Below are 23,426 nucleotides of genomic sequence, written 5' to 3' on the forward strand. Positions count from 1 at the left end.
CATCCATGTGCAACATAACATGCACGCATTCCAGCAGTTACTTCTGTCACTGCATCGATTGGATTGACGCTATTCTATTCTCTTCTAGGATATATTCCATTCACTTACAAGTTAGACGACTCAGTGTATAATGTATTGCAGCCCTTTCCTTTCCCTTTCTGTCTGCCACATCCATATAACAAGACACAAACAAAAGATTGTTGCCATAATGCGTAGGGAAAGCAGAGGGCCCAACCAAACAACTGACTACACACCACACCACAAGGAACATGAAGCCATCACCAATCGGACATTGATTGAGACAAAGCTAATCAAATCTCTGGCGGCCAACAAGATAGAAAAAGTAAAGCACTAAAGCAGCCAGCCAGCCACTCATGCTTGCCAACAAAGCGAGAAACATTCCCACCAGACATTTTTTAAAAGTTTTCTAATCTTGTTCTGTAAAAAGATATATATATATATATATATATATATTTCATCCATGAGAAAATTAACAAAAGTATGGTAAATCCCAACAAACCCCTCAATTATCAACCATATGCTCTGCAGCATTACCACCTCTCTTATGCTGTACAAACTAAATCCCAATCAGAGATATGAGACGGATTTTCTTCAATCTAGATATAATAACTAGCTGTGGTTTTATGGTTTTAATACTTAGATATAAACCAAAACTTTTATGACAGGGGAAAGGAAGCAAAAATATCACTCATCTTGTCTACCCATCTCAACAGAGAGGAGCTCTGTGAGGGATGCCCTTCCTCTTATGCAAAAGCTTTCTTGGCTTCAATGCTGAACATACCCAAGCAGTCATCTCCTCAGACGACTCAGCCAACGAGATCGATGATTCCATTTCGCTCATGTTTGTTTCGGAATTGCAGTTACCTTTTAATGAAAAATCACCATATTGTGGTATAGTAACCGCGATGAATTTGTGACTTTGGTCTTCAGGCTTCACTGGGACTATAGATGCCTGAAAATGTGTAAGCATGCACACACTTTATCATGAGAATCATGTAAAGAGAAATATACAGCACCAAAATGGAGCCCAAAAATTTTGAAGTTTTCAATTACCTTGCAGGCAATGGAGCAGTAACGATTTGGCATGTCCTGCAGATATCTCCCACAAGCTTCACAGGAAGCACCAAACTTTGCTTTTGTTGATGGCTTGGCATCTTTGGCTAGAGGGCGAGGATTTAGATGCACAGCTTTCTCGCCGTTGATTTTATATGTCTGTAAGACGTCAAGTTGTCGTTATTTGAGATAAACAACATTCACAACAAGGAACCAACAACCTCACCAAGAAAACAGTTAACAGTGATCAATCAAATCAACCATCCTAGGATTCCAGCTACCAGCAGGATTAAACCACATGAGAAATAAAACTGATGAATTTTGTTGTCTTATAACACTGACAGAATATGTACACCAATTAAAGCGCATTCAATTTGACTTGCCTACAAACTACACCACAAACACAAAACTTGAAATTTACATCCCAAAACTATATAACAATCAGATAGCCGACTTAAATAATCATATATTAGTCAAATTGATGAGCCGTTCTTCTTTGGTAATTATACTGGTGTCTACTAGATTAACAGAGGAAATTCAAACAACAATTGTTCTTGACTAGAAACAACAAAACAAACACAGTTTAGAAAACCCAAATGCCATTTTATTTTGTACCTGCAAATGAAATCACATCCAATTTGTAAGAGTTTTATGATTGAAGACAGAGAGTAGGGAAGAAACCTGAATTTTAGAACAGTCAAGATGCTTCTGAATTTCTTGAAGGCGAACCACATCATGGTAGACGTATTTGCAGATCTGAAGCTTTGTGTGGAGGCAATGAGCTGTCATACAGTGCCTACAGAGGCGGATACTGCAATCTATGCAGAAGACGTTCTTCTCATTTTTGCGAAGGTCATGATGAACACCACAGGAACCGAAGAATTTGCTAAGCAAAAGGGTATTAAGCCAATCTGTTCTGTTTTTCTTTATACAAACTTTGCAGCCTCCCTACAAAACCAACACATTCACTATCAAAATAAGAACAAACCATCCAACATCTAGACTTTGTCATTAATCAAATTCAAGACTCAACATTTTGATTGTTTAGCCTTCAAACTCAAAACCATTCAATCAAATTCACAAAACCCAGAACCAAATATCACAAATTGTATCTATTCACACCATATGGTAACATTGATACATCGAATCCAATAAAAATTCATACAATCAATTTGGAAATAACAATGATCATAGTAGAATAGATTGAAAGCAGTCATATGCTTACCATTTCTTCAATTTACTTATGGACTGAATTTGAATTTGGTGTTATTGCAGAAGTTGATACTTGATTGATAGGGTGTGTGAGAAACATGAAAAAACTGCAGAACAGTCCACAAGGGTTGTGGTTGTGGGCAAGTGAAAGAGGAAAAGAGTATACAATGGAAAGTAAGTATAAATGGGAACCCAATTATTCCAGGGAGGCAATAGAGAGCTGTGTCCAATTTTTACATAATAATTATTATTTTTCTTCAATTTTCGCTTAATTATTGGAAAAACAAAGCAATCCGCAGGGAAGCTAAATATTTAATTTCCGTTGGATTAAACTTAAAATGCATCTGACGGTCATCGTTTGAGAACGTTTTATTAATTATATACAAAATCAGTAAACTAATGAGGGTTAGGTCAGTGGATTTTCTTATGGCCCATCTCTAGGCAAAACCCTAGTGTTTGTGAAAGGTAAGAGCCAGACGAGTCGCTTTATGTCTTTTCCCGCCGAAATAACCGAGATTTTCGGAGCCGTTTTGTCCTTTTGATTTTAATTTCTTTTGGTATTAATGATTATTGGAGCTCTAGCTGCTTCTCTGACTTGGACTGAACTCATATTTGCTAGTTGCAATAATAAAATCAGTTATTTCAGGAGAAAAATATAGGGGGTAGAACAGTAATCAGCCAATTTTTATTATTTTTATCTTTTATATTAATTATTTATTTTTAATGAAGGCACAATTGTGATTTGGTAATGGTCAACTGAAATTAAATAGGTTATTTGCTTCTATTGGAAAAGCAAAATATTGCACATTATCACCGAAATTAAATGCATTCTACCGTTTTACCCTTTTTTTCCCCCTTCAATTGTTTGATGAGAAATCATTGTGCATTGTTTGTGCCTTAATTATTCCCATTATATAATAAGTCAGATCTTTTCATATAGAAAGTCAAATAAAAACATATTTGTCTTTGACTTTCATAGCCTTATTAAACTTTTTGTTCAAAACCCAAAAAAATAATCCTCTGCTGCTTCTAAAAGAAAAGAATTCCTAAATTTACTCCGAGAATATACAAAATCTTGGCATAGATTTTATAATCTAGGACTGACAGTAAAACACGATAAAATCTAGGAATATATTTATTTATTTATATTTTTAGTCAAAAACAAATAATATTACCCCTCTGCGGACAGAGTTCTAGTATTTTGCTTTCCTTTTTTTTTTTAAAAAAACATTTTGGTTAGAAGTGCAGTGTTTGATAGGCAACATAAATGTACAAAAACAGTTATGCACAATTATCTGTCTCCAATAAACTTTCATCTTTATCTGTCTTCAATTCAATTTAACCTCATCATATTATATTTATCAAAAAGAAAAACAGAAAAACCTCATCATAACATCTATAGATTCTTAGCTTAATCAAGACCCGAGAAAAAACCTAAAGGATGATGGCAAAGTGGGAAGAGTCCCCTTTCATTCAATTACTACTAGTACTACATTTCGATGGGCAAGGCCCAAGAATCCACCACTTTTATAAAATTGGAGAATGATATTATTTTAATTATTTTATCATGGGAATTCAACTTGAGTGTAAAGTGAAAAGTATATTATCGAGGGAATTGAACTCGGGTGTAAAGTGAATGACACATTATCTTGACCAACTGATACCTAAACCAAACTTATTATGCTTTCAAAATCACACAACTCGCAGCAAAGCCCAATTCTGATTGGAAACAGAAGACAGGCATAGAAGCCCCAGCTCGAAAGAGTCCAGTCTCAACTATTACAAAATCAAAAGTGGGGAGGCTATAATGAGGAGTCTCAAGTGAGAAGGCCAATCCCATCATGGATTCGCGATCTCAACGAAAGGACCTCGATAGCACCCCATTGGTGGTAGTCCAGGCAACCCCAACGATGAAACATCAGAATTCGATCTCAGCGATCTTGGTGGAGGGCATTTCAAAAACCCTAGAAAATGAGACGGAGAAGAAAATTTTCCTTCTTGAGCTGAGCGAGAAATGGGGATCGTAGTAGAACACCATCAGAATGAAGTAGGTTTTTCGAAAGTCGCTCTCATCAGTAGTAATCGATTAGAGGCGGTGCGTAATGTAGGGTAAAATGCTAAAGAAGGAAATGAAAGGCGTGGTCTGAGAGATTTTTCCTACATTCTAGAATTTACATTATGAAGGGTAAAGTGTTGGAATTACTGTCCGATCAGATTTCTAATACTTGTGTTTTAGCGTTTGATGTAGGCAACAAAAATGCACCTCATAGTTTTTCAACATTTATCTTTTGTCATTTAAATTCTCATCCTTTATCTGCCCTAAATTCTCATGGTGAATCGACCACTTAATTTCAGTTTCTGAAAATCTTGCGGAGGCGAAATGCTCTATGATCCTGATCATAGCATTTACTCAATTTATATTATGGCTATGCTCCCTTAACATTTACCAAAAAGAAAGTGAAATGCTCCATTTATACTTCATCTGTGCATGAATGCCTCAAGTTGAATAATTAGAGTGCTTTCAAATAGGCATTTTATTCTGTTATTAGAAGAGTTCTTTCTCAAGTTGAATAATTTGGAAAGAGAGGTGCTCTGCTCTTTTTGAAGGTCGCTCCCCCTGTCCTTATTCTGTTATTAGAAGAGTTCTTTCTTTATGGGGGGAACTTTGTCCTACTGTGGAAGCTATTACGTGTCCTACTCCCTCAGCTTCTCCTCCCCATGCTCTCTGGAAGGCTCCTCCTCAACCTTATGTTAAGGTAAATGTGGATGGAGCATGGCACGAGAACTCTCTGCAGGGCGGTGTGGGTTGCTGTCTGCATGATTCTGAAGGTAGATTGTTGGCAGGTTTGAGTAAGGCATGTCTCAGAAACTCTGCAGTCGAGGTGGAAGCCGAAGCTGTTTTGGAGGGGTTACTGTTAGCAAAAGAGGAAAACTGTCATAAGATTATACTTGAAAGCGATTCAATGGATGTTATCTCTTGTATGAGAAACGAAAATCTGCATGGCAACTGGAGAATTATCCCCCTCATTTTGGAAATCAGAAGGCTTTCTTCGTGGTTCATCCCGATTAAGTAGGAATGGATTTCTCGCCAAGCAAATCAAGCTGCCCATGCTGCAGCAGCTCTGTCAAACATGAGGGTGCGATCTATGCGTTGGGCCTCACAGCCTTCTCCCTCATTGGTTCTGGTTTTGGCTAAGGATGGTTTGCCATGCCCCCCTAGTAGTTAACTTTCTGTTATAAGGTAGTTTACTTCTTGTATTTCCATTTCATTCTCCTGGGAGGTATCGATGGCCTCCTTGTGATTTACTTGTATTGCTCTGGGGATCTCCCCTGTTTTGTGTTTGTTGTTGCCTTTGCCTTTTCGGGCTTTTCAATGAAGTATTCTCAGACCCAAAAAAATAAGGCATTTTATGTCAATTAGAGACACGACGATAGTTCATACCACTCCTTACATGATAGAAATGGAAAGGTTGTGGCATTTACCTTTGTTATACACAGTGGCAACTCGAACCGGCAACCAACCCTGGTTTTGTAACAAAATTAGATGGTAATAACCATGCATAACTTAGACTACAAGATGTTCTGGCCAAAAAGAGAAATGACCAAGATATGGGTTTCTCTAGCTTATGCTGTCCTAATCACCATATATCTTTGGAGCCCTCTGATGGTCTAACACATAATTCCGCAGAAACCTTGGCCTTCAACTGCTTAGGTGAGGTTCCCTTGAGCAGAATTAACAGAACACTTCTGCAGTGAGAGAAGTTGAACCTGATATGTGAAAATCTAATGATTTCCCTTCTTTACAATCAACCTATCAATCATAATGAAGATGGTGTTTCCTCCTACTGCACCTATTGACATACCAACTGGCATGTTTCTGGAGGCCCATGCCTATCAACACCTTGAGGCTTGTCAGCATAACATAGGTCATGGCAAACAGGACAAGAATCCAAAAGAGTTTCCACGGAAGGGGGCTGTAGGGAAGGCGAGCAGCATATACTGGAGTAAGCACTCGGATGACCTAAAACAAAGATAATAATACTGATAAGGATTATCATTTAATAATTAATATTAAAAACAATATTCACACCCAAAATTCAATATTTTAATGTGTTTAAGAAAACTCCATTTTCGACCCATCTCCCCCATTGGTTCTCACCAAAATGGATGTCATACACATTGATTGCCTTTATATTTTCAACGCAGCACAAATCTTATATCATAACCCTAATTCTATGTATAGTATCAGCAACTAGTGAACTTTTCACACCACATGTAGCATTTTCTAGATGAGTAATTCAGTGCTACATTTAAATGCAAAGGCTATATTGTCTTAAACTACCTGTTTCATTCCATGCATAATTTTTTTCGGATTTCTCAATCTACCATAGAAAAGTGGGGATGCATTCAATCATGATAAGAAATGCGAAGATAAGTATTAACAAGTGTCTTACCACACAAGCTGGTGCCAGAGGAATGAAAGTGAGATTTTTCTTTGAAGCCTCTGTTTGTATATTTAAAGTCTAAGGATAAGAAAACAGAGGGTCAGCTTTTTAGAACACAATATCCAGAAGGGGAAATAGTATTCAGTGTTTATAATGTTGTAATGGACATCATTTATATGTACAAAGCAAAGAAATTATATCTGTATTATGGTTCACTGCACAGCAGTTAAACATTCTCAAGACTTGGCCAGCATGTGAGCACACAAAAATATGCATTTCTTTGAAGTGAAGTGCAATGGACCTATATTATTTCCCCTTGATATATAGATATAGTCACACCAAAGATACATGTAGAATACCTGCTTGCAGAGGTCTTCAAGAAACTCAGAATATGCAATGGGCTTTATGTCATTGAATTTAGCAATAAATGAGTGCTTTATGATATCAATAATCATTTCACAGACGTATACCAAGAGAGCATTCTGCAGTACCCAAATGTTAAAACAGTTTCTGATCAAAATGTTGCTGCGCAGAATTTTTATTATTTATAAAGAACAATTCCTCATCAAAATGTTTAGGTAAACTTACAGAAAGAAAACTTTCAAACCAGGGACCCTCAGCCTCAAGAATGTTTTGAGCTAAAACGAATAAGACAAATGCTGAAATGTGGAATCTCTCTACTGAATCTGCTCGCAAGAAAACAAATATAAAATGAGTTAAAAAAGGAATGTCAGACCAAATGAAAAGATTGAACCTGAGAGAAAAACTAGACACCAAATATAACGAAGTGGCATCCTTTCTTTTTCTCAACCACAGAATGCAGAAATATGAGGGAAATTAAAAGCATTTTAAATCTTTTGCACCAATGTGTATACTGGGATTCTGTATATTAGCCTCTTCCCAGACTGGAGACCAATCAACAATGAAATAGCAATATAGCCATCATTTCAAATAGATATGAGAAATTTATACAAGCATCTTGAAGTTTAAGAAACTCGTAGGACATGTTCCTTGGGGTCATACAAGAAAAGCATGCTCACACAGAGATTTGGGCCTGTGTTCTTTTCTGTAATCATCACATAATATGGGACTCCTTATACACATTCTATTTTCTCTATGCAACAACATTAGCTTAATAATCATTGGTGAACTTGGGACACCATACAATGATCTTATAGCTTTATACTTTGCTGTGAATGCATGTTAATCAATCACTGGTAAAAATGAAGGCAACCAATAGTTTATTAAATAAAGAAAGAAAGCAGCTCAAAGACTTTTTATGAAAAATATAGCAAGTATGATGACTTGTTATTAATTGGAAAAATGAGTAAAACTTTATGAAACCAAAAAGTTCCCAAAATCTTGTCTAGCCTCTGCAATATAATAGGTCTATAGTAGTTTAACTAGGACAGAAGACACAAAATCACTGACACTAATCAATTCATGTTCATATATAACCAAAACGTTACCATTTTTCTACCCAGCATATGAGCTAAACTTTAGTAGTAGAAAGCACATTGTAGCAAATGATAAGTATTCTTGCTATACTATAACTCTATGAGCAGGAATGCATCAGTGCTTGTCAGAAAAGATGAAGCCAGCAAGCTTGCAATGTTTTCAGTGGCTAAGACTACAATATTTTGTTTTATTTAGCTACTGAAGACGCAAATGAAAGCAAATAGACCATAAAATATTGGCAAGAAGCTAACTCACCAAAGTATACCAGACTATGAATGTTGTCCTTGCTGTATCGCTTAAATACATTGCTTTTTATCTCAGCAAAGTTATTGGATACCAGCAAAGCCAACAAGGCATTATTGTGAGCAACTATGCAGGTTGACAAAGTAATTGCCTGAGCTAATAAGATAAATGAATGAATAAGTACGTATAGTCAAGGAATCCATAGGTTATCCATGAAAAATGGAGGGAATTTTTTTTGTTGAGAAAATGATAATTTCCAAATTAAGGATATTTGAGGCTGCCACAGCTAAAGCTTGGTCGCAAATGAATCTCCATATCCAGAATCTCATGTTTTCTGGTGGACAACTGGCAAGCCCCTCTGCCGAGTTAAATAGAGTTTGCAATACATCTGGGTTAAAACTTTGACAGAGTTTATCAAATATCTGTATGGAGAGACAAAAACTGTTATGCATGAGTTACAGGTAGAACACAATAACAAATAATGCACTCAAGAGCATATCAAGTTGACAGACCACAACCACCATGGCCTGTTCATCATAGATTAAGCATCCTAACAAGGTAGAATGTATGAATGAGTCAGACTATTAACCCCAGCTTAAGGTAATAACTGTTTACCAGCCAGGGCATAAGATGCTATGTTTCATCTATTTTAAATTTTCCCTTTGTTGGTCCAACTGCAAGGTACACAAAAAGTAACTCTCTATAGACACAAGTATTACAAGATCATAAACTTTAATTACCTCCAACACATTGTACACCACATATAATTTGATTGTTCCTTGACCGCGGATCATGTGATATATTAAGCTGATATCTGAGGCAAGAAAATAAATAAATAGTACAATTAGTATACTACATCCAACTCTTGCTCTAATTAATGGGATCAGTCATCAGATTGTAAGAATGCCAACATATTGGCTGCAATAAGACACTACGTGAGAGAATAACATAATTGTATTGTTAACTAACCTGTTTGCTCCAACAGAGTGACTCCACAAGCCATTATAGTAAAACACCCAAAATCAGACAGCTCTGCTGCAGATGGCCTCTTAAACTGCCTGCCACAAGTATGGTTAGGTTATGTTTTGAATATCACATTTATTATGATTTAACCAAACACACGAAGAAAACCAAAAAAACGCAGCATGGAAACTGAGTTACACTTGTGGCTCGGACTTCGAAGCACTGGAAGGACTCAGATTGTTTAAATGGAATGACCCAATTTTATGACATGAATGGAGAAGGGAAGAGTGAACAAAGAAAACTAACCTTGAATTTAGAAGCCTCCAAAGAGTCATTACAATTCTTGTTGGCATGATAGTGAGCAATGACAGAAATGAATCAAAACAGACAAAAAAACCAACGTCTATAAGCTGCAACAAAATTGGTCATAGTTGAGACACAGTTTTATACACATGTTATCAAATCAAGGGTCCAGAAAAAGATAGCTGCTTAAAATACCAATTCACATCTCCATGGTAAGCGGAAGATGGTGTCATAAACTCTCTCTCGTTCTTTCTCATTGCCAAGTGTTGTTGTGCTCCGCAATGAATTCCCATTAGACATCTCTTCCATGAAGTACTTGACTGGCGACTTGTCCACTGAAAACAAATCTGAGGGAAATGTTTTTGAACAATTATTTTTAAAGACAGAGGAAGAAGAAGAATTTAAAATCAAACCCAAATTGTATGAGAGAAACAAATACAAAAAAAAAAGGCTCACAATTTGGATCTTCGGCCATGAGTCGCTTCCAATCCAAAGACTCGGCGGTCTGCAATTTCGGGACCGCGTTTCCATTTGGCTCGCTTCTCTGTTTACTCACCGAACCCGCCTCCACTCCACTGTCCTCCTTGTCTTCGGCTTCAATGCGGAACGACGTCGTTTGCGTTTCACCGACAACTCCTCCGGCGCTTCCATTGACAGGCCTCTGTCTCAGTTCCGCCGTGCCACGCAATTTCTGAAACTCCGGATCGCTGACCTCCGTAGTGGCAGGGCACAGCACGGTCTGGCTGTAACTGAATTCCAATCCGCTTCCGTTAATCCCGCTGGTTTCTCCGTTTTTGCTACTGGAATTGTGAGGGAAGGAATTCGAAACGGTGGCGTTTGTCGGGCTTTCGGGTATGGAGCTGTGGGTGGTGGTGGTGTTCTTCTTCTTCTTCTTGCGTTTTCGTCGGGCGGGCTTGTCGTTGTTGTGGTGATTGGATTGGATTGGATCTGAGTTGGATCGGTAGAAGATTGCTTCTTCTTCATCGAGGGAGCCGTTTCTGCTCAGAATATCGAACGAGAGATTTCGGCCGGTCGATTTCAACGCCATGACCTTGAGAGCTTGTTTTTTCTCCTTCAGTTTATTGGGACATTTTAGAATCGGAGAGATTCATACTGGAGTTGTTTGTGAATTATAATAATAGAAAGTGAAGGAGCGAAAGAATGAAGGACACCGAGATTCAGAGAGAGACACTCTGCTTTTCTTCTTTTGTTAGTTTTTGAAGTTTATTCCTGAATTCTTCAACGTGCTGGCTGGCTGGCTCTTGGCTGTTGTTGTTATGTTACACACTGTGCTGTGCATCTGGGTTGGGTTTCATTGTTTTTTTTGGGGGGGGGGGGGGGTGGGTCAGGGTTGGGGTTTCATTTCATTTGCGTAAATTTCCCAATTTACACGCTATCCGATCCTGTCGCACGCTAGCTATGTGCCACTGTGACATGCCACATGTTTAAGAAATATTGATGAATTATTGGGCTCTCTTTTTTACCTTTCTTTATGAGGAGAATTGGGCTATATACCTCTCATTTTTAAAACTCAACTTTTTATCCAGATATCTCTCAAATGAAAAATTATTTAAGAGTAGAATTAACAAAATTAATAAATACGATATTTTAAGAAAGTACTTAAATTTTAATAATTTAATTGAATGGTCAAATCATATCGGATTCAAGTGATTTTTTATAGAAATGATATTTGAATGAATATCTACAAAATAGACAGTTTGAATTAGTGAAATACAATGTTGAATGAGCCCTACAAAAATATCCCTCAATAAAAGCCCTCTGTAAAAAAACTTATATAAATGAATGCCTTTCAAACTTAAGGCCAATTTAAGGCCAACAAGTAATTATTTTTCTTTTTTCTTTTCTCCTCCATTGTTGGGAGGCTGCCGTGATATGTTTCCTTACTTTATGTTGCTTTTAGTTTTAATTTTCTATTTTGATTTTCTGATGTAGAATGATGATTATGTTACTCGTATTGTGGTTTTTGTGTGTAAATTAAAGAGTGTCCAAGATTTCTTTTTCTTTTTTAAATTTCTTTTCTTTCCTTGTGTTTGATTTAGGCCGCAAATCTTTCTTCTTTTGGGCAAAATGGTTGGAGGATGACAGTCGGACTTTGTCCTTCCATTATATATGATTTTATTTTATGTAAAATAACCCTCAAGCTCAACATATCTTTTGTATAAAGCCAATGGCCATGCTAGCGGTTTACCTTCATTCCTAACTTTTTATTCATCCTCAGTTATTACTTTAAAAATAAGAAGAAAATAAAACAAAAACACAATTTGGTTCCATCTGTTTTATTTTATAAAATTCAATCTGATTTATAAGCATAATTGTATGTAGCTTTCTTCACATCTTGGATCTTGGACCCTTCAGATTTTATTATACAAGTGCAAAAGCCCAAATTTTGGGTTGGGGCACTAAAATCATAACTGCACAAGGACGAGTGTTTTACAACAGGCCCAAACTCGATCCACCGTCCGTGGGAATTGGGAGTGAGACACTCAGACAGCAAGCAACTACTCTACGACATTATTCTAGTCCGGAGACTAGTCGTCGGTGAGGAAAAATATTGTGGGCTTTTTTGGTTCAGTGATATCCACCGTCCCCTCCAACATCTTAGCCACCTTCCCCATCGACGGCCTCAACTCCGGTCGATCCTGCAGGCACCACATGGCCGTTTTCACCATGCGATTCACCGTATCAAAATGCAGCCGGCTATCATAAGAATGCTTGATCTGACGGTCTAAAATGTCCTCCACGTTCATCTCCTTAAACACCTTATCAAAAGCCCATCTCGGAAAATACCAGTCCTCGCTCTCGATCCTTGACCCCTGGATCTCGTTGTTTCTGACCCCACTCACAAGTTCCAACAAAACCATCCCGAAGCTGTACACGTCTGCCTTGGGTGTGATCGGGTCCATCTTCACCCATTCGGGCGCCATGTACCCGCGGGTCCCCTGCATCCGAGATATGGTCACCATGTCCTCTTTCTTCTTCAGCTTCGCCAACCCGAAATCCGATATCTTGGGGCAAAAATCGTCACCCAAAAGTATATTCTCCGGCTTGATATCACAATGCAAAACCCACTCCAAACACTCCTCGTGAAGATAAGCAATGGCTCTCGCCACGCCCAATGCAATCCTGTACCGGATCCCCCAATCCAGTATCGGTTTCTGACCGTTATCCACCAAAACACCCGTTTCTTCCTCAGGCTCCGAAGACACAACCCGACCCGGTTGGAAAAGGTACTTGTCGAGGGACCCGTTAGGGACGTACTCGTAGACTAGGATCCGTTGACCTTTCTCAGCGCAAAAGCCCCATAGGCGTACCAAGTTGAGGTGGTGCATCCGAGCAATAATGGTCACCTCAGCCCAAAACTCAGCGTCGCCGCCGGTGACATGCTTCAAACACTTGACGGCCACAACGCGCTGGTCGCTCAGCTCTCCTCTGTAAACATCGCCGAAGCCTCCTCTGCCTATGAGATTTGAGAAGTCTTTCGTGGCGGCTTTGAGCTCGGCGTACGAGAACCGCTTGGGCCCGCCGGCGGGAAGGAACTCGAGACCCAGGGTACGGGCCATGTCCCTGTACTTGATGTATTTCTTTATGAAAGCCCAGAAGAAAAGCACCCCGGAGATCAGCTCAGCTGCAAAAAGGGTACAGATGATCACAATGTTTCTTGTCGTTGCGTTGGATTCTTGAGGCGGTAGAGGGAGGCTTATCTGAACGGGACATGTCGTTTCTAGCAACTCCGTCATCCCGGTGAACTTGGTCGGGTCGGCTTCCGAGTTGTCCACCCGAAGAAACATAGCGGTTTCGGTGTCCGGAGACCAGTACCCGTATAATAATCTATCGAGTTGAAGCACACAGTAGCCTTTGCCGTCGTATTTGAACATGAACCCGAGACAATTGTTTTTAGCCAAACACCTCGATTCACAAACACTGAAATTAGTGGCTGGCCAATTGGTTTGGTTCGACCCACCTGTGAAATTGACATAATCAAGCCGTAGAAATTTGGTGTTGGCAAGATTCGTGAGCTCAATTTTCCTTTCGCATCCACTATCTTTGATTCCACCGACGGATTCTTTAAACCCAGGTGGGCATACACAGTCCGAAGAACTCGAACCATCGCTGACACATATGGCATTAGGCCCGCACATGCCGTGAACTTTGCACAATTCGTACCCTGCTTGCCAAACGACGGTCCATTCTCTAGGGTTCTGATCGAAACTGTAAATTCTGAGATTCCCGTCGTCGTCTATGGTCAATCTTCGAGATCGGTTCAGCCCGAAATCGGACGTAATGAATGAATCTCCATTTTCCTGCTGCAGTTTTCCGGTGGAGTCCAGCATCCGGAAAGCGTTGTCTATGGGTTGATAAACGTCGGTCTGATTGAAAACTAATTTGCTTGCGTTGACGAAGCTGAACTTGCCATTCTTGGAGAAGAGAGTAATGTTAGTCCCTGACATACTCTGGTTTGGCAATATGGTATCGGTTGGAAAATCAAAACTCTCCCACTTGCCAAAGATCAAATTACCATCGTCGCGGAGGACGAGTTTGGTGGTGTTTGGATTCTGTGAGTGAGGTCCTGGCCACAAGTTTACATTTCCACCAGCGGAGGAGTTGCTGAGACGGAGCACGCCGGCGGCGGTGACGACAAGGCTTGCCGTGAGGCCAACCGGAGTCTTTGGGTTGGCGGACCAAACGACAGAGTCTCCTATGGAGATGTTGCGGTACCAGACTGAGAAGTTGAAGAGATTTGGGGAAGTGGGTAGGGGAAGAAAACCGGCGGCGAAGACCAAGTTTGGGGAGAGGAGGGTTTTGTTCTGCTGAGCTGGAGTCCATTGGGAGTCTGTGATAGAGAAGGCGGAGAGCTGGGCTGAGCATGGTGGCGGGTTTGAGACGATGAAGGTGATAAAGATAAGAAGAGGAAGGAGGAAGGGAGACATGGTTTTGGGATTCGTTAATTCGTTAATTCATTAATTCCATAGATTTTCTGCGCGAATTGAGATGATGTGGGGATTAGAGGTGGAGGGGAAGTTTGGTTGGTGGTATTTTAATTGCGGCCGACGCAGGTTTGAAAGACTTGTCTGCGTTGACTCGGAAATTTGGAATTGGGACTGACTGCGAGGTTTGGCACTGAGCAATGGGAAAGCTGAACTTTCCAACAGTGATCCCGCCACTAGTTGATGTATTTATTTGTTAATAATACAACTAATCTTAATTAATTAAACACACAAGTTGGAAAGCAAAGCAACAAAACAGAAAGGAGTAACAAATTGGAGGTCTAGAACTACAAGGCAAACGTGTCTAACTATCTTTGATTGTTGGGTCAATCAATTTCGTGTTTGCCGTGAAACTCACGATCTTCAATCGAGAGGTGCCTTGTTGACCTGGGCTGGACTCGTTTCTGCTGCAGAGCCACATATGTGTTCTGGTCAGATCCGCTCAACAGGAAATGCCGTCTAAGGAAAATATCTTACACATTTAGACAGAGGATATGGGCATAAAAAATGATAAATAAATTATTAGAGGGTGTTTAATTTTTTTTCATTAATTATTTTAGATTTTTTAAGTTAAAACTCGTAATATAATCAACTTAAATCATTCAAACCTATTATGCAATTCATTTCTTTTTTATAATTTTGGTTAAAATAATAGATAATTGACTAAATAAACTTTTTACAAAGTTTCATTAAAAATTTCCATGTTTTTATCACAATTTTTATAATTTTTATTTAATTTTTATTGATATTGATATTTTCGTGTTTTTGAACAGATGTGCTGCTGGATGTTTGAACGGTCAGGCTCATTTGTCATTTTTTTTCTTTTTCTTTTTTTTGTCACATTGGGGTTTGACGGTGCGCCATGGTGGGGAGGGGGAAGCTACCACCACTGTGGTGGAACCCATTGGCCCAGGCTCATTTGTCTTTCATCTCTGTTTATATCATTATCTTCTAAACTTTTGATGCATGAATTAATGGAAGAGAAAAACCTCATGCAATTTCCATTCTTGGCGTAAGAAGCACATGACATGCCTCCAAATGCTTATCTACATCTTCTCAAGCATCTTTGTCAATTCCCCACAGGAATTCACTAAGACCAATGCAAGTGCAAGACCATTCAACACTAACTCCATCCAACAAGCTATAATAATAGCCTACATACATACATTACAAAGTAGAATGCTTAAAGCTAACAACTATTACCATTTCTTTCAGATTTCAACAAGGCCTGCATCCATTGCAGTAGTTTATGTAAACAGGGCATGCCAACCAGATTTATACATGACCAGTGGAAACAACAATGGTTTCTATATCAGAAACCGTGCCTCAAGTAGAAACAAATCCACTAATAGTCACTAAGTTATGATATAAAAAGTCAAGTACGAAAATAATTCGTATCGATACAAGAACAACTAATGTTACCCACACATAGAGAATAAACTTTGTTCAAATTACAGATGCACTTGGGATATGATATTTTATTATTAACTAACATTGTTAGCTCTGGCTTACTGGTGTATGACAAACACAAAAAACCAAGTTCCTAGCTCTGAATGATGTTGAATTCTCTGTAGAAGAATCTTTTGCAGTAAACTAATCGACCGAAGATGAAATCAAGAAACCCCTTTGGAGTTATCTCAGTACATCTTTCTGCATGCATCACAGAGTTGTCTCTTGTTGCATATATTGATTAGCAGCTGGCCTCCTTCTTGTTGTAGCGTCGATCTTACCAAAGACAAGTTTGTCATTGTATACACAGAAGCCAGAAAGCAACTCTTAACTTCCAGGACATGTGGTGTGGTGTGGCTATATTAATTTTAGGCTCATTTCTCATCCTGGAATAAACAAACCCTCCTCCTGCCGCCCCAAGCTCTGTTCCCTCTGTCCCTCAACATGCAGAGGCGATTTCGGCAAGTCTGCACTGCTCTAAGAGAGCACAGCTCTGTGAGATATGCCAAGATTGCCACTGTTGGAGGGTTCTGCAATGTTGAACTCATTATCGTAAAAGCTACAGCTCCTGACGACTTGCCATTGCCTGAAAAATACATTCAGGAGCTCTTGAAAATCTTCTCCATCTCTCCATCTTCATTGAGAGAATTTTCACTCAGCTTCACTCGCCGTTTTGGCAAGACTCGCTGCTGGCGGGTTGCACTCAAGTGTCTAATCCTCCTCCACCGTCTGCTTCGTGCTGTGCCTGAAGACAGCCAGTTCCGGTCTGAGCTCCTTTGGACACGATCCAATGGCCTGATGTCTCTCAGTCAGTGTCACTTCCGTGATGATTCATCCTCGGCGTCTGAAGATTACACAGCCTTTATTAGATCCTATGCTCGGCTCCTTGACGAAGCTCTTCATTGCTTTTGGTTGGATAGCAAGCCAGCCTACAATCAGCAAGAACATCACTGTCAAGAATATGCAGAAGAAGAAGAAGAAGAAGAAGAAGAAGAAGAAGAAGAAGAAGAAGGGCAATTTGAGAGCTTACCAAACAAAATGACAGAAGTTGGTCGAATGCTTGAAGTGTTGCCACAGCTGCAAAGCCTCATTGACCTTGTCATGGACTGCCGTCCCACAGGAGCAGCAGCGAAAGCTTTCCTCGTCCAGTTGGCTATGAAGCATATCATTAGAGATAGCTTTATGTGCTACACAATCTTTCGGAGGGAAATTGTTATGGTTCTGGACAGCCTGTTTCAGATGCCATACAGGAGTTGCATATCAGCATTTGGTATTTACAAGAAGGCGGCTGTCCAAGCAAATAAACTCTGTGAGTTTTATGAGTGGTGTAAGGCAATGGGGTTCTGTGGAGCATATGAATATCCCTTCATAGATCAAATCCCACATATTCAAATTCATGCTCTCGAGAATTTGCTCAATGGCATGTGGCAGCTGACGGAGTCCTCTTCTACACCAACTTCTTCACCAACTTCATCAGCATCAGTGCCATCATCTTTCGTCGAGTACTCTAGTTCGACTTCAACAGAGGACGACATTAATAAGGATCATATCCTCGTTACGACGAAATGGGAGAAGCCCTTAATTCAGTTTGATAGAGGTTCTAACGAGGAGAAGCCATTAATTCAGCTTGATAGAGGTTATGACGAGGAGAAACCATTGATTCAGTTTGAAGATGACACCGACGAGGAGAGCTGGGAGAGCCTTCTAGAAGCTTCCATTAACATGTCACCTCCGGCTGCTCAACAGAATAATATGTGCTTCAACAATAATGGAACTTATGGATCATATGGATATTGTAATTACAGGAACGTGGTCCAACATGGAGATCAAAAGGATGCATGGCAGATGCAAATATACAACGCAAATTCTCTTAATCCTTTCTATATCAGCCACTCATCAGGCCAAACTACTTATTTATCCCCAAATCTAGCTGAATAACACTCATCACATGTAATAAGGAATAAATTAGACTTTCAGTCTTCATTTTAGAAAACTGTTTGTAGGAATTAGATTGAATATTTATTTCATTTTTTTATGTGCCTTCTTTTTTTCTTTTGTTTTGTTTTTTTGTGGGGTGTGATTCAGAAGTTCAGCACTGAGACACCTTTTTATTGGTTTTACTTCCTAATTAAGATTCAACAAAGGAAAATGATCCAAGCGGAAACTTCTCACAAAGACAAAGCATTTATACTTCATCAACATATAAATGCAATTTTCCTTCTCAAAACCTAAGTCTAACACAAGCCGTCTTCCAAACCCTCTCTCTCGCTTAGACATAACCCGCGACCTCTCTTCTTCAATTACTCTATTTTCCTCGGTGAATTTGCAGGTGAAAAATAGCATAAGCCTTGGGATCGCCAGCTTATAATTTTTCCTTCATAAATTAACCCCAATCCAATACCACAACAATAAGGCTGCGGTTGTTCTTGCTTGTCCCTTTGCCATCATATACTGGGCCAACCTTCTTCTAATATTTTATTTTTCTGGGCATGTTGTTTGGGCTTTTATAAAAATGATCTTGTAACTAAAAGAAAAAATATTTTTTCAGAGGGCTTGATATGGTACTTAAATAAGGCATTATCTTTTAACCGTTGAATTAAGTTAATCAATTTAAATCCAACAACTAATAAATTTGATTCAACAATTAAAAAATATAGTCTCATCAAAAGACTATATATAATGCCCTCACTATAAATCTTGATCGGAATTCAGCCCCTAATGTTTCTATTCTATACTAGTGGTCCCCAGTCAGTCAAGCTCTAGAGCTTTAACGTGACTTGCCTAATCTTTTACAACTTAAGGTTAGCTACCCACGCAAAAAATGTGCGCCATTTGTCCATGAGAGAGTTTGGTCTCTTCTTGTTTTTGTCATGTTTTATTTGTTTATTAAGATCAGTCAATTAAGGCTCCTGGCAACTTTGCGGACACACATGAAGATTTTGAGATGGCTTTCCATATTTCCAACCATTTTAAGTATTCCTCTAAAATAATTCATTGATCCGATGGTTGATTCACATTTTGCCAAGCCTCTAATTAACTTGATAAAACACACATCAAACACAACTACTCAATTCGACCCCCAAAAAAAAACACAAGTACTCCAAAGGACGAATTAAGAGACGTATACGTACTCAATATGCTTATCACCATGCACTAAATTATTGTTGAATATTGTATTATCTACATTTTCAAGTATGACATGTGCCAATAGTATGTCTAAAATATATGTATTTTGTACAATGAACTGCGAAAGAAAAAAAAAAAAAAAAGGATCGAAAGCGCCAACCAATGACCCTTATTTCCTATTCTCATCCTAACATTTTTATGGGTTGATGAATCAAAAAGGCCTCTTGAGAGCCTTAAAATCCATAGAATCAATGCACTTCAATCTCTCCCTGTGAATATTCAACACCTTCAACAACTCGGTGGCCTTGTCTTTGCTCCTCTCCGCACACCCTACTTGAGAAGGGCCTCCACAAGCACCCCTCCATCTTCCCTTCCCTCATATTCTTGCAAAGCTTCCGAAAAATAGGGATTTCTCACACACACATGTAACACCCCGACCCCAAATTTCCCCAAATTTTATCCTTATTTAATTATTTAAGGGTATTTTAGTCATATTTTTAACCGGAGAGAGTTTGGGACCGTGACTTATATTTTTGGATAGGTCGTACCGAGACGAGTTCATAGACACGTAGTGGGCTCGAATCGGAGTTGTAACGAGAGAGATATGGTCAAAAGAAATCCAGTGGCACAATCGTAAATATTTCGAAATGGGATTTTTTATAAAAAACCTGGTTCTCTCTCTCTCTCTCTCTCTCTCTCTCTCTCTCTCTCTCTCTCTCTCTCTCTCTCTCTCTCTCTCTCTCTCTCTCTCTCTCTCTCCCGCGACCTCTCCCTCTCTCCCGTCAGCTCTCCCTCTCTCTCTCTCTCCTCGCAACTCCGGCCACCGGCCACGGCTGTGGACGGGGCCGGTACCAAAATGACCGGGGCGTCGTCCTCTTCCAGCCCCAGCCGTCTCCCGCTTCCAGCCGCCGCGGTTTCGCCGGAAAATGGAGGAGAAGCGGCCGGCGTCGTCCGATCTTCGCCGCCGTCGATCTCCCTCCTCCGGCCACCAAATCCGACGAGCAAGGTATAGTTTCTCACCTATTTTTCATGCTCTAGCTGCCTGTTGGGTAGGATTAGATCGATTCGTAGCGTAGGCAATTCGATTTTCGAATTGAAAAATCGGCCGAACTTCGACCGCCGTGATCGGCCATTTCCGGCCACTTTTTGGGGTAGGTCCAAGAACAAAAGTGGCTCCAAATAGGGTGTTATACCTAGGGTAGGAGTTTGGAGCCGTGGTTTTGAGATTTTCCGGCGAAGCGTTATCGCTTTGGGCATCCACGCGCTGCCGGAGCGTGGGCACTGTAGAAAAAGTAGCGATGTGTTCCGATGAGATCCTTAGGTTGTCACGAGTGCGTAGGATTTCGCGGATCTCAATTCGGACGTCGTTTGACTATCGAACGGATAATCGCATAGTGTGCGTTATCCGGTTCGATAGGTTGGGACCGTTGGATGGTCCCAAATTTAATATATGTTGATCTAGGTATTTCTAGGATCGTGTAGGATTTCACGGATTGTGAATCGGAGCCCCGGATGTTCCGAATAATAATTTTAAAGTTTATATTTTATATTTTATATTAACCGTCAGATCGTGCGATCGTGAGAAATCCGACCGTCCGATCTGAACCAAACTTGCAGGACAAGTGTCCTATACCTGGTAGAGCCCATAGAGACTTTCAGATCAGAAATTGGAGGTCGTGGGTTCTGCAGGTCCGGTTGACCAGGGTTAGAGTAGTTTGGCCCTTGGTTGACCGTGAGTCTCCCGGAGTAATCTCACCTTTCTAGGGGGGATTATCGGGAGCTAGACTATTGTGGAGGGTTACACAATATAAGAATTAATTTATATAATTATAATTATATATGGTTGTACAAGGGTACAACAGAGTCTAGAATGTCAGTTTGGAGTACTATACGCACTACTTTAGGTACATCCCCGGATGTTGGATTTACTACAAGTACCACCAAGTGAAAGTGAGGTCCCATGTGGCGTAGGTTATCCGGCGTGCGGACATGCCCCATACGTGGCGTTGGTTGTATCGGCGTATGGGGAGCTATGTGATATTGTGTTGAGGTCGCACGTGGCGTAGGTTATCCGGCGTGTCGACAGACCCCATACGTGGCGTTGGTTGTACCGGCGTATGGGGAGATTTGTGATATGATGTTGAGGTCCCGCGTGGCGTAGGTTATCCGGCGTTGAGACAGGCCCCATACGTGGCGTTGGTTGTACCGGCGTATAGGGAGTTATGTGATATGATGTGCAGGTCTCACGTGGCGTAGGTTATCCGGCGTTGAGACAGGCCCCATACGTGGCGTTGGTTGTACCGGCGTATGGGGAGATATGATGAGAATATGGCATGGTCGCACGTGGCGTAGGTTATCCGGCGTGTTGACAGGCCTCATACGTGGCGTTGGTTGTACCGGCGTATGGGGAGAATATGTGAAATATAGATAAATGAAATAAGGTATCGCCCAAGTGTGGAATTGGGTTTTAGGGAAGAACTACGTGTGGCTTGATCCCTCAAGGAGGGTACGTAGGCAGCCTAAGGTTCTTAGGTGCAGCCGCAGACTAGATATTAGTCATAAATTGTAATTGAATTGTTTGGTAGTTGTTTGAGAATTATTGGAAGGCCGAAGGCCATTTATGAGAATTTGCATGAAATTATATTGTGCATGCTGCCAGTTGGGAATATTAAATGTGTTTTTATGCAGGTTGAAATTTTGGGAAATGTCCAATTTATAGGGGAGACTCTGCCGAAATTTCGGCAAGAAGTCTCGGTTTTTAGTAAGTGGGCCTGGCATCGGGGTGATGTCAGGAATTCCAAAGGGTTCGTCTCGGATTTTGAGAAAATTCGGGGCGGGTCCTTAAACACACTACGAAGATGTCATAAGGTTGTGCAAGTTAATGCCCTTTCTCAGTAAATGGGTTCAAATTGATTTTTCCCTTTGTTTAAATCCCTTTTGTAACCAGCTGAAAATAAAATTATTCAACCACATCCCTTCGTCTTTGAACCACAACCTAGAAAATGTGAAAGGATTTTGACCTTTAGGTTTACGTTGGTTTAAATTTGGGCTATATATAATAAAAACTCAATTAAACAAGGGTAGGATTGAAGTGTGCCGCAATGGTAGAATGGTAGATGGAGAATAGAAAAGAAGTGCCCCAATACAGTTCAAAGATAGGTCATGTTTTGGAAGGGATAAAGATGGAGATGAGTTTTTTAGCATGAAAAACAGAGAATAGATAAGAGAGTTGAAGGAGAAAAAAATTAAAAACGTGTGAAAGTGTGTTGGGAGATGTACTGATGCTAAAACTCACATCAGTTTTCTTTCTGAAAAATTGATTTAAAAATTATTTACAGAAAACAAATTGCATTTAAAAAAATTTTGGTTTATTGTTTAGAATTATGTCCACCGTTGGATTTAATCTAACGTTAGTTGACCAAGACAGTCCTTGGTCCCCGTGGACCAGGTGAACGGGAATGATATAATAAAAACTCAATTAAACAAGGGTACTTTAGGGTTATTCTAAACTTTAATCAAGCTAGGGTTAATTCTTCTTCATCTTCCTCTTCCATCTTCATCACTGAACTGTCAATCATAACTCCAAAGTCCAAAGTATTGAATTAAAATCTCTGAAATAACTCTCTCTCTCTCTCTCTTCAATTTTTGCTACAAACAGCCCTAATCCAAAAGTTGAATACAAATCCCTAAAATAACCAATCAAGTAAGGCTGCTCGAAGGTCAAACTGGGATGCGAACTCAGCTGGAGGCAAGTTTTATTTTTGAGTTTCTAAACAGTTTAGGGGTTGTATTGATTTGAATTTTTTTGTTTTTTGAGTTTGGTAACAGGGTTTTGACATATTTTTCTTTGCCTGCAGGTTTAGATTCGAGTTGAGGGAACGGGTTCTTGTGTCGTACTGGGTGGGTTTTGTTGTTTTTGCTTTATTTGTGTATTTGGACCGTATATTTACCATGTTCCTTGGTTTAATGTTAGGGTTAGTGCATATCAAAGCATTCTTATTCCATGCATCACATTAATGTATGTATATGCATGTATTATCTTCCCAGCCGTTACTTCCTTGTTCTTTTGTTTCTTCGTAATACTTTCATTGTGATGTATGTACTGTTACAGGTCTAGCAATTAAGAAGCCCCGTTGATAGTAGGAAA

The 23,426-nt window shown here is 39.8% G+C and overlaps 4 protein-coding genes across 5 annotated transcripts; 1 reads left to right on the forward strand and 3 right to left on the reverse strand.

Moving 5' to 3' along the window:
- On the reverse strand, window positions 45-2,500 carry LOC18790800. The gene is made up of 4 exons (XM_007223870.2): window positions 2,300-2,500; window positions 1,756-2,022; window positions 1,075-1,233; window positions 45-973 (listed from the first exon to the last, which is right to left on the reverse strand). The coding sequence occupies exons 1-4, from the start codon at window positions 2,300-2,302 to the stop codon at window positions 728-730; spliced, it is 675 nt and encodes a 224-aa protein (XP_007223932.1). The 5' UTR covers window positions 2,303-2,500; the 3' UTR covers window positions 45-727.
- Window positions 5,671-11,193, reverse strand: LOC18790342 (protein POLLEN DEFECTIVE IN GUIDANCE 1). Of its 2 annotated transcripts, XM_020554292.1 has the most exons (12): window positions 10,155-11,193; window positions 9,894-10,045; window positions 9,702-9,805; window positions 9,402-9,490; window positions 9,173-9,246; window positions 8,704-8,854; window positions 8,445-8,612; window positions 7,320-7,417; window positions 7,091-7,213; window positions 6,741-6,809; window positions 6,150-6,307; window positions 5,671-6,054 (listed from the first exon to the last, which is right to left on the reverse strand). In XM_020554292.1, exons 1-12 carry the CDS (start codon window positions 10,744-10,746, stop codon window positions 5,925-5,927), a joined length of 1,908 nt encoding a protein of 635 aa, XP_020409881.1. In that variant the 5' UTR covers window positions 10,747-11,193; the 3' UTR covers window positions 5,671-5,924. The 2 variants fall into 2 exon arrangements, with proteins under 2 accessions (XP_020409881.1, XP_007222038.1); XM_007221976.2 differs by having other exon boundaries at window positions 5,671-6,307; window positions 10,155-11,190.
- LOC18788557 (G-type lectin S-receptor-like serine/threonine-protein kinase At1g34300) lies at window positions 11,964-14,859 on the reverse strand. Its single transcript, XM_007226937.2, has one exon. The coding sequence runs from the start codon at window positions 14,645-14,647 to the stop codon at window positions 12,248-12,250; it is 2,400 nt and encodes a 799-aa protein (XP_007226999.1). The 5' UTR covers window positions 14,648-14,859; the 3' UTR covers window positions 11,964-12,247.
- On the forward strand, window positions 16,581-18,091 carry LOC18793342 (putative clathrin assembly protein At2g25430). Its single transcript, XM_020557088.1, has 2 exons — window positions 16,581-17,072; window positions 17,121-18,091. Exons 1-2 carry the CDS (start codon window positions 16,598-16,600, stop codon window positions 18,089-18,091), a joined length of 1,446 nt encoding a protein of 481 aa, XP_020412677.1. The 5' UTR covers window positions 16,581-16,597.

Source organism: Prunus persica, chromosome G1 (genome assembly GCF_000346465.2).
Source record: "Prunus persica cultivar Lovell chromosome G1, Prunus_persica_NCBIv2, whole genome shotgun sequence".
Lineage (NCBI taxonomy): Eukaryota > Viridiplantae > Streptophyta > Magnoliopsida > Rosales > Rosaceae > Prunus > Prunus persica.

What these genes read in the sequence shown, in the direction of transcription:
- LOC18790342 (XM_020554292.1), bottom strand. Translation starts at nt 10,746, where the DNA reads ATGGCGTTGAAATCGACCGGCCGAAATCTCTCGTTCGATATTCTGAGC. An exon ending in TTTAGCTGTGGCAGCCTCAA is followed by an intron (nt 8,613 to 8,703) that starts ATATCCTTAATT and finishes GACTATACGTAC; the next exon opens with TTATTCATTCATTTATCTTA. An exon ending in GGTTTGAAAGTTTTCTTTCT is followed by an intron (nt 7,214 to 7,319) that starts GTAAGTTTACCT and finishes TGGGTACTGCAG; the next exon opens with AATGCTCTCTTGGTATACGT.
- LOC18793342 (XM_020557088.1), top strand. Translation starts at nt 16,598, where the DNA reads ATGCAGAGGCGATTTCGGCAAGTCTGCACTGCTCTAAGAGAGCACAGC. An exon ending in TCATTGCTTTTGGTTGGATA is followed by an intron (nt 17,073 to 17,120) that starts GCAAGCCAGCCT and finishes AAGAATATGCAG; the next exon opens with AAGAAGAAGAAGAAGAAGAA.
- LOC18788557 (XM_007226937.2), bottom strand. Translation starts at nt 14,647, where the DNA reads ATGTCTCCCTTCCTCCTTCCTCTTCTTATCTTTATCACCTTCATCGTC.
- LOC18790800 (XM_007223870.2), bottom strand. An exon ending in TTGACTGTTCTAAAATTCAG is followed by an intron (nt 1,234 to 1,755) that starts GTTTCTTCCCTA and finishes GACGTCTTACAG; the next exon opens with ACATATAAAATCAACGGCGA. An exon ending in ACTGCTCCATTGCCTGCAAG is followed by an intron (nt 974 to 1,074) that starts GTAATTGAAAAC and finishes ACACATTTTCAG; the next exon opens with GCATCTATAGTCCCAGTGAA.